At 39.9% G+C, this 18664-nt stretch overlaps 2 protein-coding genes across 3 annotated transcripts in view; both read right to left on the bottom strand.

Annotated features, from left to right (window-relative positions):
- The window catches only part of hid1b (HID1 domain containing b), a 131025-nt gene that overhangs the window by 59483 nt on the left and 52878 nt on the right, over positions 1–18664 (bottom strand). The gene's annotated exons all lie outside the window — the stretch shown is intronic.
- LOC103911956 (legumain-like) lies at positions 2768–7779 on the bottom strand. 2 transcript variants are annotated; one of them, XM_073918936.1, is made up of 11 exons: positions 7732–7779; positions 7289–7374; positions 7012–7109; positions 5613–5694; positions 5463–5533; positions 5107–5182; positions 4756–4818; positions 4430–4496; positions 4193–4311; positions 4009–4095; positions 2768–3859 (listed from the first exon to the last, which is right to left on the bottom strand). In XM_073918936.1, exons 2-11 carry the CDS (start codon positions 7352–7354, stop codon positions 3797–3799), a joined length of 792 nt encoding a protein of 263 aa, XP_073775037.1. In that variant the 5' UTR covers positions 7355–7374; positions 7732–7779; the 3' UTR covers positions 2768–3796. The 2 variants fall into 2 exon arrangements, with proteins under 2 accessions (XP_073775037.1, XP_017214084.2); XM_017358595.4 differs by lacking the exon at positions 7732–7779 and having other exon boundaries at positions 7289–7669.

Genomic DNA, 18664 nt, shown 5'->3' with positions numbered 1-18664 from the left:
AGAATTTAGTATTTAGATGAATAGTTATCTATATCATATAGAGGTATTATAGAGAAAGAAATATCAAAGTTTGGGACATTTAGTAATTTATTTATATGTATAGGAAAATAATAAAAAATTTTATTTGTAATATTTTATTTTTTTTTTTTTTATGGTTGGGCTTTGTTTAACTATAAAACATGGTTAGTTAACTCCGGATCCACACTCCAATCCAGATGGTGGCGGTAATGCACCAAAAGCTGGTTGCCAACCGCCATAAAACACACAAGAAGAAGAAGAAGATTCAAACCACAACGATCACTCTCAGCTCGGCGCCATATTATGGGAATCAAAAGATGAAGATTACAGTACAAATTGAGAACGTGCACAAAGCTTTCCCCAATGTGGACACACAGGTGAGATTTTTTTTTACTTTTTATGTATTTATACTGAGGCTGTGACAACATGAATCATAAATCTACTCCCTTGTAATACTATGTTGTGTTTGTGTATAGTATTGTTATGAAATTGCCATGTTCCCTGTGTCTTTTCCACTCTATAGACAGATAAATGTATAGTTTGTTTTGCATTCCTGTGAAATTTTATACTTGGTATATATTAACTCCCCCAAAATAAAATTACAAACGGTAGTAAGGAATAGTCATGTTAGAATAGTCTAAGCTTTTCACTCATCATAGCACACGTGCTGCTGATAATTTGACAATAAAAGTGATTTGATTTTTTTTTTTATTTGATAGTCTTTATTTTAAATGAGTGTCAAGCAGTTTGTCGAGTTTGAATGCCAGTTTTGATAACTTACATAATATTAATTAAAATGTGGTGTTGGCACATTGTTATTTATTATCTAATTGTATTCAAGCCTGTTAACTTAAAAAAAAAAATCTTGACAAGCATATGTGACACTTAAATAGGATGACATCTAGCATGATGACATATGTAATGTAAGCTTATTTGTTTGGTCATCTAACACGTTTAAATTTTTAAGTTTAGTAGTTTGCTATTTATATTATTATATTTTATTATTTTAAATCTTTGCTCACTCACATCTATTTTCTCCCTCACAGGTTTACAGCTCAACCTCTAAAGTTCCAGATCTGGCTGAGGAGACTGTGGATCATCCTGGTACTATGCCTTTAGATGCCTATACACACATTAAAATGATGTACAGTAAAAATTACTAGTAATTTTAACTACTAATTATTTAGTAAATTACTATGTAACATGTATATATATATATAATAATTCATTTTATTTATAAATGGCGCCTTTCTGGACACCCAAGGTCGCATTACAGTAAGCATCATCAGACATGCTAAACAACTTAAACATTACTAAAAACAATCAATGACCAAACAAGTTAAAACGCAATAGCGAATATAAAAGAACATAATAAAAACATGATAAAAAAATTGTTAAGTAAAAGCCTGCTTAAAAAGATGGGTCTTTATACGTGATTTAAAATTGTGAAGACTATCACTGCTCCTAAGATCTACTGGAAGTGAGTTCCATAGCCTAGGAGCCATAGAGCTAAAAGATCTGTCTCCCATTTTGCTCAGTCGAGTGCGAGGTGGTGCCAGAGTGAAGTTGTTAGCTGACCTAAGGGTACGAGAAGGTGTGTAGATATGGAGAAGTTGAGGAGCAAGATTATGAAGTGTCTTGAAAGTTAGAAGTAATATTTTAAAATCAATTCGATATTTTACTGGAAGCCAATGAAGCTGATAGAGGAGTGGTGTGACGTGCTCGTGAGATGGGGTCCTAGAGATGACATGAGCTGCATGGTTCTGAACCAGTTGGAGTTTATGGAGAAGTTTGGAAGGAAGTCCAGAAAGAAGTGCATTACAGTAGTCAAGACGTGAAGTAACTAATGCGTGGATGAGAATGGCTGTGTTAGTTGAGAGAGAAGGGCGGAGACGAGTGACATTACGCAGGTGGAAATATGCAGTACGTGTAATATTATTAATGTGACCTTCAAATGAGAGTGTGCTATCCAAGATGACACCCAAACTCTTTACCTGCATGGAGGGAAAAATTGTACTGTTATCAATGTTTATAGTGAATTTATCAGCTTTATCCAAAACACTTTTAGTGCCGATGAGAAGGGCTTCAGTTTTGTCGCTGTTTAATTTTAAAAAGTTAGCTGAAAGCCAGATTTTTATTTCAGCTAAACATCTGCTCAAAGCAGGAGGAGGAAAAGAACAGGAGGGCTTGGTGGACAGGTAGAGTTGAGTGTCGTCAGCATAACAGTGAAATTGTATGTTGTATTTTCTGAAAATGTGACCAAGAGGCAGTAGATATATGATAAACAGGAGTGGACCCAGTACAGAACCCTGTGGGACACCAGTAGTGACAATCTGCGATCTTGACTTAAAATCTTTAATTTGAACAAACTGAGTACGATCTTCAAGATATGACTTCAACCATAAAAGAGGGGTGCCAGAGATCCCTAGTGAGGCAAGCCTATTCAAAAAACCTCGTGCGAAACCGTGTCAAAGGCTGCACTCAAGTCCAGGAGAATAAGAATTGACAGTAAACCAGAGTCTGCTGCCAATAGTAGATCATTATATATATATATAATAAAATATTTTATAGTTGCTTTTATTTTCTATTGCATAACATCAATTTCTCCATCGTGTAGATTCTATTGTTATATTATTACTTTATTTTGTTATTGTTGTCACTAATTCAAGGTCACGAGTGGTACTGTAAGCATTTTACTGTGTATGACTCTGTATGCACCAAATGCAAGGTATTCATTCATTTTCTTTTTGGCTTAGTCCCTTATTTATTAGGGGTTGCCACAGTGGAATGAACCGCCAACTTAACCAGCATATGTTTCACACAGCAGATACTCTTCCAGCTGCAACCCAGTACTGAGAAACTCTTTCACACACACATACACATACACTACGACCAATTCAGCTTACCCAAGTCCCCTATAGCGCATGTGTTTGGATTGTGGGGGAAACCGGAGCATCCGGAGGAAACCCACGGCAACATGGGGAGAACATGCAAACTTCACACAGAAATGCCAACTGACTCAGCCGGGACTCAAACCAGTGACCTTCTTGCTGTGAGGCCACAGTGCTAACCACTGAGCCACCGTGCCGTATAATACAATTGTAATTAGATTTTCATCAGTTACATTTTTTTTTTATAAAACATATTTCTAGAAGAAATAATCACTTGCTTTGAAATATTACTTAGTCGCAGGTTCCAACATATTTGTGATAATAAAATGTTTCTTGAGCATCAGTTCAGCAAATTAGAAATGTTTCTAGGTTGATGCACCCATGAACGCACAAACTGTTGGAAACTCTACATGCTCTATAAGACATTGTAAAAATGATGTCCATGCAGAATAAATAAAGCACAAAACCACAGCATTTTTCCCTTTTCCCAGTTTTATTCATTTTTTTGGTTGTTAGTTCACACACAGTCCCAATAAGTCATTTTAGATCAAAAAAGAAGAAGAAAGAAAAAACCCAGTCCAAACTAAATAATAAAAAGCTCATTAGCTACAGTTACGTAAAATGAAAGAATCACAGACAGTTGGAAATCAATATGATGTTTCTAAATAAAAAATACCTTTAGCAGGAGCACATCAATTTAATCTAAAGCATTTCTTTTAGTTAAAAGCCATTTTAAAATCTCACTAAGCACAAACTGTCAGCAGATAGCGTATATAATGTTGCACTCGATTCAGTTCTAATCATTAATGCAGAGGTTTGAAAGAAGAAAAGAAAAGGTCATCAGATTATGCTGATCATTTTCATCAGCGCTTCAGGGAGAAGTCTTCTCAAGCGCAGTCTGAACAGTCTTCCAACTTCAGAAAGTTACTGATCAGAAGTTTAGGAATTTCCTTAAAAAGAGGGAAACAAAAGAAATTCACAGCAGCTTAGAAATGTTTAAAATGCTTGTTCGTGTTTAGTTGTGAAAGAAATAATTAAATATTCACTTAAAGTTTAAGAAAGAGAAGATATATTCTCATAAAGTGTTGGACTTTCATACCTTGTCTCCAATCTCGCAGGGACAGGAATCATCTTTGTTTTTGATGTACTCAAACAGCTTACTGAATGTAGCTTTTTCAAGATCAGCCTGTAAAAGTTCAGACAAATAAGCATGCTTTACTTTTAATGTAATACGATGTAGACTTGGCAAATACAGTTAAAGCTCACTGATGACAAACTCCTACCGTAGAAATGAACGTCAGCCAGGCAGCTGAGAATTGATCTGAGAGGTAAATGCCTCTGTCAGGGTCGTTCTGAACGCTTCTGTTCTGGTTAGCAGAGTCACATGAAGCCACTCCATAGACTGGAGAGGACATATACACATTAGATTTTTCAATGCCTCTCAGTTAATTAATTAATTAATTTTATTACTTTTTCATTAAATAAATTATGGACAACTTTTTTAAAAAGTGCCATCTCACCATGGATGTTTGTATAAAGGCCTTTGAAAACTGACTGAGAGTTATCGCTGTCCATGAAGATCACCATCTGCAAAAAATACAGAGATTAATAGTGTTTTCTATATCATTACAGAAAACATTAGCCCCCACTTAAAAGCTTTGTGAATGTTAAAAGCAAGAATATACACCAGGCCTGAATTAGCTTTCAGATTACAAGCTGGAATTTATTCTGTGATGTGGAAAAGGCGACAGCAAATAATCAGTTTCATTTGTCATATAATAAAAAATAACTGTACAAATGGTGCTAAAAATATTCAATCTTCAGTCAAGATTCACTGAATACGTACCTTTGAGTATTTCTTATCGTCAGACATAGTGTTTATTGTTGTTGTGAACTGATGTGCATCAAGCTGTCATAAAAATACAGAATTAATCATCTAGAAGTGAACAAGCAGTCCAATTAAACACAATCCCAATATCATTTATAACATTTCTAGTTGTAGTGAGGGTAACCTTTGTATTGTACCATGAAAATATTTACAGTTGCTTGTTCAGATTGATAATGCCGTAATGTGCAGTCACAAAAATCAAAAACCTCAGTGTGTGTGTGTGTGTGTGTGTGTGTGTGTGTGTGTGTGTGTGTGTGTGTGTGTGTGTGTGTGTATATGATCTTTTGAAACTTTTCTTTTTGTACTTACAGAGTCCTGAGGAAATTTAAAGTTGGCATCACTTCCCACTCCTGACATGTAGATGAGTATGTTGTCATTTTTTTTACTGCATTAAATGAAAATGATGCTTTATTTTAGCTACAAGCAGGAATTACAAGACCAAGAACAGAAGCAGTAAGTCTGTCACAATTATTTAACTGTACATTAGAATAGCAAATGATCATTTTAGACAAATCAGTTTGACGGCTGATAATGCTGTCAACTACTGAATTATTAATGAACTAACTGTAAAAAAACAAACAAACATGAGAACTCAAAGATTGGCTGCTAAAAAACTGCACAAAAGTAAAATATACTTAAACACTGAATCATCAACAAACACAAACCTTCTTATGATTTTCCCCCCAGCACTGTCATCCCCTCGAAGAACGGCAAGAAAATTCTTCGATTTCACCTTCTGTAAGACAATAATTATGCTCAGATACTGATCAAATCATGAAAGGATGTTTCACATTAATGAAAAGCAAAGAAGTTACATTTCCAGTGTAGTCCAGAGGCACCGATTTGTACACGTTTGTTCTATCAACAACACTGCGGATGCTTCCAGGAAAGGGATTGCTGCAGACAGAGAAGAAGAAGAAAGCGTTTAACACATTAGCACCACCCATCAGACCTTTCCTGTGATGATGTTGTAATGTTTATTTTGCTTTTGTCCTAATTTTTCTCTTTTAAAAAATTTGACATTTATAACACTTCTGTTCAATTACAAAAAATTAAACACTAATACAAGACTGTTTCTAAATAAAATGGAAGTGATGGTAAACTTGAAATCATTTTAAATCAATTTCTTCAAGAAGAGTCTGAGACCGATTAAACACAATTACTCATGTAAGATTTACCAAGTATAGTACACCAACACAATCTCACGGCAATTCGTAACTTTTTGATTTAGTGGCTTATTCGTATGAATTCGTACGATCTAATTCGTACAATTTAGTGCGATTTGCTCATCATCCAATGAATGTTGGGGTTAGGGGTGGGGTTTGGTGCCATTCCTCCTTTTTAAAATCGTACATTTTTGTACAACTGAACTCATACGAATTTGTACGAATTAGCCACTAAACTGACAAAAGGTAAAATACTTAGGCTTTCTCGTGAGATCAGGCTGAATACACACCAACCCTCACCAAAGAAACAGGCAGTGTGTTACAGTATACTTGCAACTCCCACTGAAGTCTCTGGTAACTATGGTAAAGTCAAGATTTACGTCCCTAAAGAATGTGAGTTTGCCTCAATCTCTGACAAACATCCACAGAAAGACAGAGAGAGACACTCATGCTTCCTACAAAACAAGATTGGCCCTTAAGTGTGTGAATGACAGAGTGTATTAGTGTTTCCAAGCACGAGTCCGTCTACTCTCAGTGCTGTGTTCTGACTGGAAGCGCACCCCCTGCATAAAAATGCCAGAGTAGTTGGCGGAGTAAAAGGTCACAATCTCAAAACTGTAAATGCATTTTTACCATGCAAATGTACCAGGAGTCAAACAGAAGGATTCTGTGTCATTGGTCAGAACCACCTGCAGTAGGTGTGGTCTCTGAAAAAGTTAACGCCTACTAACTCTTTTTGTATATTAGTGGATGAAATAACACCATTTACTGTTTTCAATCTGGTTAGATTAATCACTTATGCTTATTAATAAGGCTCTCTCTCTTCTCTCTTAACTAATGATCTTTTTTTCTTCTTGATGAGTTCATAAATCTTTGTTTGTGTATGAAGCTCTGAACTGAAGCTTCCCTCCAAATGCAATGGCTTATGGGCAATATCAGCTCTTATTACTGTATATTTAGAATGGATAGATTGGACATTGGGACACAATATAAGATCAAGTTTCACTATGAAACACACAAGAGTCAAACGCTGCAGGACAAAACTCACTTGGGATTATTAGCGATGTCGTCATACATCATCACCACAATCTGCTCATCAGGAATTCCTTGCTTCTTCATTAACTGATATGCACAGCACACATTGGCCTAACACAGACACACACACACACACACACACACACACACACACACACACACACACACACACACACACACACACACATTTTTCTATGTTTAATTACAGCTATAAACAAATTTTCATCCAGCACAGCTTGTGGAATACATAAGAAATGTTTTGATAATAATAAAGAAAAAGAAGCACAAACCTGGTGTCTGTAATTGTCCCAGTCCTTTGAGCCAGCAACAAGCAGAACCCATGTTTTTCCAGACATGTCTTGAGGCTTTTCAAAGTCTAGGGTATTAAAATAAATGTAATACATAAGAATAATAAGAATTGTTGTTATATTATTAATATTAGTATTTAAATCTGCACTGATGTTGTTCTGGAGGGTTTAAACATGCTTTTGCAAATTCTCACACATTTGTAAAGTGTTTTAAGAAACAAAAAAGAAAAAAGCACAAGCAGGTTAAAAAGCTCAAGAATTAATCTCTAAAGTGTTGAAATGCCAATCCCTAATCAGCAACTATTAAAAAGACCAGTGGTTTACCTTGTTAAACAGCAAAAACAATTAAAATAACAGACCATATATCTCATACAAAATGATTATTGATTCAGATTTTTCATAAAGTGGACTGGATCATACAGTACCTGTGTGAAGTATCAGCTGTTCTTCTGTGTCTCTCCAGGTGTTTGGTTGACTTTAATCTGACCATGTCTGTCTTTATATAGGATGTCTGTCACTTTGATCTGGGACATATGGGTGGAGAGATTGGTGTGGTTTTCCATTTAATATTATGCAATATTTCCATGTAAGTTGCAAAAAAAAAAATATTGCCAAATATTAAATGTGTAACATGCAATACACCTTGAGCACGGAGCAAAATTAACCAAGGATATGATAAAACTTTAAACAATATATAAAAAGCAAGACAAATGACATTTCTTTTGATGCAGACCAAATGAGTTGCAATTAATGTACGTATTAATGTAATATTAATGTAAGTTTTGTTTTTGCTTTCTCCCAAAGGTTTTTGAATTAAATCGTTTTTTCATCACTTTAAACATCTTTCATAGATCCTTTATCTTTCCCCTTGCACTAATTGTGCAGCACATTCATCAATTACTGTTCATGTTCATCAGATCTGACTTTGGGTGTTTAGACTCTTACAATAAAAACTTTGCAGATCTAATAAATTCAGTGGACACAAGAAAACTAGTTTACATTTATTTACATTCACAATTACACACAAGTAATCAAAAGAGAAATAATCCTTTACGCCAGAAGAAAACCTCACACATTTACACGCTGGTTTTTTGTTTTGTTTGTTTTTTGAGAAATGATTAGATATCCTACAGAGAAGCCAAAGTACATTTTCATCTGTGGAGAAAATAATGCAGAGATAGTCAGCACGAAACAGTCATCATGAATTCATTAATATAACTCAAGCTGTTTGATTATACAGAATCACCGCTTTTACATGTTTTCCCTTTACTTTTTGTGAGTTTTCGTCAAAACTCTGTCCTAATCTTTAAGTAATCATTCAGACAATAACATAAACAAGAATATTGTTGAAATACTAACAATGCACCTTTCATGTAAAGAACTTCATGCATCATTTTAAATACACAGCATTTGCGCTTGATATTAAACATTCGAATAGATTTGACATTCATTGAGCTGCTTCTCATGGCTTCATTGAAGGAAATTACTTTATAGAAAAGGTTGGCGACGCAGTGGCGGAGTGGGGAGCACGTTCGCCTCACAGCAAAAAGGTAGCTGGTTCGAACCTCGGCTCAGTTGGCAATTCTGTGAGGAATTTGCATGTTCTCCCTGTGTTCGCGTGGGTTTCCTCTGAGTGCTCTGGTTTCCTCCCACAGTCCAAAGACATGCTGCAGGTGAATTGGGTAAGCTAAATTGTCCGTAGTGTATGAGTGTGACAGGCCCATACGACAGGCTGACCGGAAGGTGTAAAAAAAGTCGTTAGCATATAGAACTTAATCCAAAAAGAGCCGACCCCGCAATCATACGGGACAAAAGCCAAAGAAAAGGAAAGAAGACTTTATAGAAAAGGTTATGAAAATATGTGTAAATGTGTGAAAACGTCTCGGGTTACGTATGTAACCATAGTTCCCCGAGAGGGAACAAGACACTGCGTCTAACCAGAACGCTAGGAGAACACCTCTTTTATACGCGTCTTGAAGCACATGTGAAATCAATCTAATGTAATTAAGCAGGTGTCGTCAGACCAGAGAGTATAAAAGCCTGTACTGAGCATTCAGTATCAACTTCGAATTTGCTTGAAAGAAGTAACAGGCAGAAGAGAGTATGGCGGAATACGCAGTGTCTCGTTCCCTCTCGGGGAACTATGGTTACATACGTAACCCGAGACGTTCCCCTTCTAGGGAACTTCAACACTGCGTCTAACCAGAACGCTAGGGGAACGCAATACCCACTAGGCCAGACTCACTGCTGACTGTGAACGCACACTACGCAGTGAGAATAGAGGACCCTGGTGAGGGGTCTACATCGAGTTGATAGTGACGCACAAATGTATGTGGAGTCGACCATCCTGCCGCCAAACAAATGTCAGAAAGGGCTGAGCCCGAAATAGAAGCTTTGGAGGCCCCGACAGCCCTTGTGGAGTGGGCCTTAACAAATTTAGGTACAGGGCGTCCAGCAGCCTGATAGGTAAATGAGATTAACTATCTCAACTATCCAATTACTTATTGTCTGCTTATTTGCCGGACTCCCCCTTTTTGAGGGTCCGAAGCAGACCAGTAACTGTTCACTCTTTCTCCAGTTGATAACCCGGTTAACATATGTATTCAGAGCTCTAACTGGGCAGAGTAAGTTTAACTTCTCTTGGTCCGACGACTGAAATGGGGGCGGGTGCAAGGCCTGTAGCACAGCAGGTCTCGCCACATGAGTGGGCACCTTAGGCACGTACCCCGGTCTGGGATAAAGAAAGGCTTTGGACATGCCTGGAGCAAACTCCAGAAATGAAGGTGCAACCGACAAAGCCTGGAGGTCACCAACCCTTTTTAAGGAAGAAATAGCCAATAAGAAAGCTGTTTTTAGTGTCAGAAACTTATCTGACGCCTCCTGCAGTGGCTCAAATGGGGGAACAGAGATGCCCTCGAGCACCAATGTTAAATCCCATGTCGGTACCCTGTGTGTGCTGACAGGCCTTAGCCTTATGGCTCCACGAAGGAAGCGACGAATTAGCGGATCCTGTCCTAGTGACTCATCATCTAGGGGAGAACGGTAGGCCGCTATAGCTGACACGTACACTCTCAGAGTGGATGCAGCTAACCCAGCAGACAGGCGATCTTGGAGAAATTCCAGCACTGAGGCTACCTGGCAGCTGACTGGGTTCAGCTGGTGTTCTCTGCAGCAAGCTGAAAAGAGAGCCCATTTTAGGGCATAAAGCTTCCTTGTGGAGGGAGCCCTGGAGCTTAGAATGGTCTGAGCAACCTCGGTTGACAGTCCATACTCTATGAGGTGGGCCCCCTCAGAGGCCACACCCACAGTTTCCACAGGTCGGGTAGGGGATGAAGTATCATTCCTCCCGCCTGGGACAGAAGGTCCCTGCTGATGGGGATCTCCCACGAGAGACCCGCCAGCAGGGCTATGAGGTCCGAAAAACCAAATCCTGGTAGGCCAAACCGGGGCTACCAGCAGTAACTGTACTCAGTCCTGACGGACCCTCTCCAGGACTCCTGGGAGCAGAGCGATCGGGGGAAAAGCATACAGACGTAGCCTCGGCTATGTCTGAACCATGGCAACCAGTCACAGAGGGCTGGATGCGAGAGAGAAAACCATAGTACGCAATGCGTGGTCTCTTGGGAAGCAAACAGGTCTACCTGCGCTTTCCTTAATCTTTCCCAAATGGACTCCACCAACTCGGGGTGAAGAAGTTTCCATTCCCTGGATCTCACCCCCTGCCTCGACAGGAGATCTGCTCCCATGTTCAGATGGCCCGGGACATACATTGCCCTGATGGACAGGATTTTGTTCTGGGCCCACAGGAGGATCCGATGTGCTAGTTTGCATTGCATTCGAGACTTCAGACCCCCCTGCTGGTTGATGTAAGCGACCACCAATGTGTTGTTCGTGCAGACTAAAACATGATGGCCCCTTAGATCTGGGAGAAAGTGTTTTAAGGCCAGAAACACGGCTATCATCTCCAGGCAGTTTATGTGCCAGTAATGATGATGTTCTCCCCATCGTCCCACTGCGGGAAGCCCCCTCAGGGTTGCTCCCCAGCCCGTTAGAGAAGCATCTGTCATAAGCATGACGCGATAACAGACAGCCCCCAACACTAGGCCCTGGGACAGGAACCAGGGCATTTTCCACATACTTAAGGCTCGAAGGCAGCGCCGCGAGACCTTGATCATGCGGATCAAGCCCGTTGCTCCCTAGCCCGTCAGAGAAGCATTTGTCATAGGCATGACGCGATGACAGACAGCCCCCAACACTGGGCCCTGGGACAGGAACCAGGATATTTTCCACATACTTAAGGCTCGAAGGCAGCGCCGCGAGACCTTGATCATGCGGAAAGGATTCCCCTTGAGGGAAAACCCCCTGGATTTGAGCCACCACTGCAGGGGTCTCATGTACAGCAGACCAAACGGAATCACGCTGGCTGCTGCTGCCATGAGACCCAACAACCTCTGAAAGTGTTTCACAGTGATGAACTGGCCTAGTTTGACTCTGTGTACGGTTGACTGAATCGAAGCGATTCATGGCGGGGACAGACGTGCTCGCATCGTCATGGAGTCCCATAGCACACCTAAAGAAATGGTCGTCCTGGCTGGAACAAGCACACTTCTTGCGGTGTTTAACCGAAACCCCAACCTTCTGATATGGGTGAGAACGACATCTCGATGCCGAACTGCCATATCGTGAGTCTGAGCTAGAATTAGCCAATCGTCTATGTAGTTTAGGATACGTATCCCCTGCATACGAAGTGGAGCTAGTGCCGCTTCGACTATTTTGGTAAAGGTTCGAGGTGACAGAGCTAGGCCGAATGGAAGAACCCGATACTGGAACGCTTCGCCCCCGCAAGCGAACCTCAGGTATTTCCTGTGTTGGGGAAGGATGGAAATATGGAAGTATGCGTCTTTCAGGTCTATCGTCACAAACCAGTCCTCGGACTGAATTTGTGACACCACGTTTTTGATGGTTAACATCCTGAACCTGAGGGCCCCGACGGCCCGATTTAGATTTCTCAGATCTAATATGGGACGCAATCCCCCATCCTTTTTGGGAACTATAAAATACCGGCTGTAAAACCCTGACTCTCTGTCGAGTGGGAGAACACGCTCTATTGCGCCTTTTATTAATAAGGCCAGTACTTCCTGTTCCATAACCAGAGCCTGTTCTGGCTTCACTATGGTGGGTGCAATACCGTTGAAGCGAGGTGGGCGTGCACAAAACTGTATTTTGTAGCCATGTTTTACTGTGAACAGGACCCACTGGGACACCATCGGCAGGTGGTTCCACGCTGCCAAAAAATGTGCTAGGGGTACCAGCCTCTCGAGACTGGCCTCTGGTTGTTCTTTGACCCCCCTGCAGAGGGGGTGGGGCCCCCAATGCCCTCAGACACTGAGGAACGCCCACCCCAGGAGACACAGAGCCCCCCACCAACATAAGTGGTGAGGTGGCCTCTCCCTTTCTCCGCGGACCCTGGTTCAGTGAGAGCGCTGAATGGTGCTCTCGGTGTCCAGGGGGGGCCCTGGAAAGCCTGACTCCCAACACGTCAGGAATTTGTTTTATCCTTCGTACTTCATGATATGAGGAGCTGGTTAACGGCTGGGGCTGTCTTTTAACAGCCCCCTGACTTTTTGATCTTGGGGGGAGAAAGTCCCCGAGGGAGCTAGAGCGTTTTTTAACTCTGTCGAGGGATTCGGCGACGCGATCGACGGCGTCACCGAAGAGCCCTGAGCTCGATATTGGAGCGTCCATAAGAATAGCTCTATCGGTTTCTGACACTTCTGCTTGTGTCAGCCAGAGGTGCCGTTCAGTAGCCACCAGGGTAGCCATAGATCGCCCCAAACTAGAGGCTGCCTCTTTAGTAGCTCTTAAAGCTAGATCTGACGCCCGAAGAGCTTCTCGAAGCTGTTCGGGTGTTGCTCCCCCACCATCTAGGCACTCTTTAATTAGGTCAGCCTGATATGCCTGCAGCACTGACATGGTGTGCAGGCATCCAACAGACTGACCAGCCGTCATATATGCTTTACTGACTAGACCCGATGTTACTCTTAATGGTCTCGACAACAAAGGAGGGACCCTTGCAGATTTTAGATCTGAACGACGATGACGTGCTAAGTCCTCTTCTATCATTGGCATTACTGTACATGCCTTTTCCCCTAGCCCACGAACTGCTGAATAAATAGCTGTTTTTGGTGTCATTAACCATGCTGAATACGGATTTTTCCATGATTTAGAAACCGCATCATGTAGCTCGGGACAAAAGGGAGGTCCCTTAGTGGAGGATCTACTCTGCTGGGTAATTCTCTCTCATCCAGCATTCCTGTCAGACGCAGCTGCTGCTGCTCACGTGCTGGCTGCCAATCTATTACTTCGAACCTGTCAGCAGCACGTGAAATCACCTCCACTAACTCCTCATATTCCACTGACTGGGGCGGCAGATTCCCCGACCCTCTTTGTATTTGTTGCTGCGGCGCCTCGGTTTCCTCGGAAACGGAGGACGCCGCCCTTCCACGAGGTGCAGAAGAAACCGCAGAACGTGCTTCTGACGCTCCCGAAGGAGGATTAGCTCTCACGGATCCAGAGAGAGAAAGGACAGAGTCCGTCTCCATCTCATCCGCCAGATCTAGCTGCGAACCCCACAACCGAAGTCGACGCTCAGCCTCAGCACGAGCGGGACCCGAACCGCGAGGAGCGTGCGCCACGGGAGCTTTATTAAAGAACTCTCTCCGACTATGCAGCTCTTTTCGGGAGAGAACGTCACAGTGTCCACAGTCAGCATTCTCAAATGCTGCCAGGGCATGCTCTTCTCCCAAACACTCTAAACACAAATCATGTGAGTCACCAGCCGTAATAAAGCGAGGGCATGGAGGCACACAACGTTTAAAGTTTTTCTCTGCCATACCAAAATAAAAAAGTTCTGGTTAGACGCAGTGTTGAAGTTCCCTAGAAGGGGAACCTTTTTGTTAATCAACTTGAAGTTTAGTAGCCAAACGTTTTCACCTTTAAAATTAAAAATTGCCAATTTGCTGTTTCACCTAATGGGCTCTATTTTGACGGTCCATGCGCAAATCACAGGGCGCAAGCGCTGTCAGGGCGAGTCAGAATCCACTTTTGCTAATATAAGAATGGAAAAATCTGCTTTGTGCCGTGGTGCATGATCTAAAAGGGTTGAGTTTATTTTCTTAATGAGTTATAGGTGTATTTTGAAAATAAACCAATCAGAGTCTCATCTCCCATTCCCTTTATGAGCCAGTTGCGTCGCACCATGGCACATATTGCTATTTATATCCTATATATATCCTTATTATATCCTATTAATATCCTTAATATTTTAATTATTTTTCATTTGTAGAGATATTTGCGTATTGCTCTACATCTTGTGTGTATTAAGCAGTGTGTAAGCGTGGTGCATAACTAACGCGCTCTGCGCTGGACAATAGACCAGCTTTGTTTTGGTCTATTGAAAAATTTATTATAGTTTCTCAAAATAGCAACGCGCCAGCAGTGCGCCTCGAACACCTTCCTTTTTAGACCAGAATGCCTACGGGTGCACATATGAGCGCAAATGCATTTGCTATTTAAACAGCGTAGCGAAAAACATTGAAACGACTCTTGCACCAAGCTGAAACTAGCAAACAACTATTGCGTTGGGGCTTGCGTCATATTGCGCCGGGTGTGCCCAACGTTTTAACAGTTACTTAAGTGTATTCTATTACTGAAAATGGCTTAATCATCCATAAAACAACATATAAAAATTCCTTCCACACCTTTATAACGAATGAATCATTCATTGAGACCTTTACGTTTGTGTTAGAGCTTGTTTTGTGAAGATTTTTTTTCTTTTATGATGATTTCCTAAGAAACTGAGAGATTAGGCAAGGCAAGTTTTTTTTATTTAGCACATTTCATACATTCTGGCAATTGAAAGTGCTTTACACAATAAACAGGAATGAAAGAAACACGTTTAAGAAAATAACAACAAATAGTAAAAATGATGAAAACATTCAAATGTGTTGAAACGGGTTATAAATGAATGAAAAAGAAAAGAAAGACACAATAGTGCGATCTGTCAGACAGCACAGTGCTCATTCAGTAAAGGCACAGCTAAACAGATGTGTTTTCAGTCTGGATTTGAACGTGCCTAATGTTGAAGCACATCTGATTATTTCTGGAAGCTGATTCCTGCAGCGAGAGGCGCTGTTAATAGCTGAAGGCAGATTCACCCTGCTGACTGAAGTCTTGGAGTTTCTAGTTTATGGGATCCTAAAGATCTGAGTGATCTGTTGGGTTTGTATTCAGTGAGTCTATCTGTAATGTATTGAGGTCCTAGGCCATTTAGTGATTTATAGACCAGTAATAATACTTTAAACCCTATTCTGAGTGTAACTGGAAGCCAGTGTAAAGACCTGAGGACAGCTGTGATGTGCTCTGATTTCCTGGTTCTGGTCAGAATCCTGGCTGCAGCGTTCTGGATAAGCTGTAAGTGATGTTTTGTAAACAAATTTCAGGAGGAGCATGCGCAGAAGTTTCAGTATCGAATACGTCATTGACAATTATTATCAAATCAGTTCCTGAACAAACCCCTATATATATATATCAAAGCTGTCTTACCTGCAGCATCTCACGACTTTATCATCCTCCTTCACCACTTCCATCTACCACTCTAACGTCCAAAGCCACAAAGAAATCCAGCCAGGTTCGACACAATCCATACCAGCGACCAAATATTATTTTCTTACAGTTGGTAAGATGTGCTCTGAGTTTGCTCAGTAATGCGAGTAATGTTGGTCTGTGTCATGCCAACAAACTGTTAGATGAAGATGTAGCCTTCAACTTCCCAAAAATGTATAAAAACGCTACAAATGTGGACCAAGATAAAGTAATCCTGCGTCTGTCAGTCTCCGCTGATGTCAAGAGCAAGGCCAGGGGTTACAGTGAAATACTGCCTTTTTTTCTCATCTGCAAGGCTACATTTCTAAGTGTCTCTTGTAAGTTTATTCTTTAAATCATTTCTGTGAATACCGAATGAGAGGATGATAACTCGCACCAAAAGCTGCTGTGATGTGCTTAAAATGATGTGTTTAAAAGATTTCATTATCGCACATGGTGTGTTTTTCACCTGATTTCTTTTGCTCAGTTATTTTTGTTAATATGGATTAATCATCATTCTTTAAAATAAGATTGCTCTAATATGAGATTACCAAAACTAACTCAGAATCTCATTATTATTATTATTCAGTCTTAGTATACTATTCCATATATTAATGATGTATTGTTTTTTTTAAACCAATTTAAGATATTTGACAATAAAATAGATAAAAAGATAATATGTTGCATTTTGGCATGTTTATTTATTTATTTATTTATTTATTTATTTATGAACTATCTATGGACATAAAGTTCAATAAAAAAGATCCTGGGTTTGAAGAATATTGTGCTCCTGGACTTCACTGAGCTCAGGTAATAGTTTATTGTATAAATATTGTGAATGAACTTGACTGTTGATGTCTTAAATAATAATGTCAAATAACCAACATTTGTCAAAATGGATAAATCTCGTTTTGCAACAAAACTCTTCATTGACAAATAACTTTTTCAGTAGATTTGCTATATGTTGGTTTATAAAGTTTGCAGAGTTTTATAGAGTGTACTGACTCTCTCAAGTGTATCTCCAGTTATTTTGTGTGATTAATATATTTTAAATAAACTGCAAACAAAAAAGTAAATAAACTTTCCTCTGATTCCATCTTAAAACTCTTCCCTCTTAGTCACATCCCTGTCTGATGGCTCATTATGCAGGTCTTTGTCTTTTCAGGTTTGACTCACTGCATAGCAATGATAGTTCACACCTTCCCGCATAAATCAATTTCACTCAAAAAGTGACTTATAGAAATTTTAATTCATTATATTGTTTTCTTTGAACAAGATTATTCTCACATCATTTTGAAGCAAAAACACTAGGCTACAACATCCATTTCTTTAAAATCTTGTGCACAAATGTTCTCTGTGTGTTTCACGGCCTTGTTTCAGTGACTTTAAAATTAAATTTTTTCACTAACCACGCATAAACGTTTCTTTCTCAAAAACACAAACACATACGAGTATGCTGCTTAGGTATTAATGTAGCCCAACTTGTGCTGTTTACAGTGTTATTACACTTTAGCCATTTATATGTTTTTAAGATACTGAAAACAACACAAATGTCAATGCATGTCCAAACTTCTCCAGAGCCCCAAAACACCCTCAGACACCAGAGGGTTAAGGAATGCAGATAGACATATTCAGCAGTCAGTGACATCAACAACTATGTACAGTATGTGCAAGTTGAATGTTGAGGCAGAAGATTCCACTGGGTGGCACTGTGCCTTTGCTTATCTCAATTTATTATACCTCTTGGTTGTGCAAAAATATCTACAGCAACAGCAAGTAAATGTGAATACTGTAGTGTTTTTAAGTCATACTAGAGTGAAGTAGTTGAACTAATCTGTTGGGGTAGTTCTATAGTTGGTATGGGCAGAGCCAGATTAATGTAAGGGCTAGGTGCAGCTGAAGCCCCAGGGCCCACAGAAGAAGGGGGCCCTTGATTGGCTGAATATTTATATTTGGCTATGTATATATGGCTGAATAATTAATTTGCGATATGACGCTGGAAACGCCTCTTTGCGTTATGCTTTCTCTCGTAGATAATGTGAAGTGTTCCTTTCGGTTCATTGCTGTTCAAAAACAGTGACACCAGTGCTAAGCTGTGGCTCAAGGTGACTGTAGCCCAATCAGAATATTGAATAGCCCTGTTTTAGTCACCCATAAGGGTGATTAGATGCCCCAATTTTCCCAGGACAGTCCCTTACTACCACGAGAGCCGTCCAGTCAAAAGTAGGCTAATATATATATATATATATATATATATATATATATATATATATATATATATATATATATACACGTACACATATATAAACATGTACACATATATAAACATGTACACCCATATAATGCATATACAAACACATACATATTCAACAATATATGATGATAATCTGTAAACTATCTATAGAAAAACTGTTATACAAAAAAGAAGAAAAATCTAATTTTCATTTAAACCTGGAAATCCGGTTGCTTTTAATGTATAGATCCAAAAAGCATCTAATCTATCAGGGTTTTTGGCAAAAAAAAGGTAAATCATGGTTTAATTAGTCATTATTAGGTTATTTGTAAATGTCCCCTCTCCTCTTGTGCATGAACTAGGCTGTTGAATGGTCAGCGTATGAGGCAGCCAAGCTAACCTAGCTTCAATTTTGATTACATTATTTTCTAATCATTTGCGTATTAGGTCGTGAGTATACCCCTGTAATGTATACTGCAATC

The sequence above is a fragment of the Danio rerio genome, chromosome 12 (assembly GCF_049306965.1).
Source record: "Danio rerio strain Tuebingen ecotype United States chromosome 12, GRCz12tu, whole genome shotgun sequence".
In the NCBI taxonomy this organism is placed as follows: domain Eukaryota; kingdom Metazoa; phylum Chordata; class Actinopteri; order Cypriniformes; family Danionidae; genus Danio; species Danio rerio.
The sequence above is the reverse complement of the archived record's forward strand: the minus strand, read 5'-3'. Positions and strand labels throughout refer to the sequence as shown.

Bases quoted from the DNA above. Each gene is read 5' to 3' on its own strand.
- LOC103911956 (XM_017358595.4), bottom strand. From the start codon at position 7,402: ATGTATTACATTTATTTTAATACCCTAGACTTTGAAAAGCCTCAAGAC. The intron at 4,312-4,429 runs GTGAGATGGCAC...TGTCCTCTCCAG, and splicing joins CCTTTATACAAACATCCATG to TCTATGGAGTGGCTTCATGT. The intron at 4,096-4,192 runs GTAGGAGTTTGT...GAACTTTTACAG, and splicing joins GGCTGACGTTCATTTCTACG to GCTGATCTTGAAAAAGCTAC.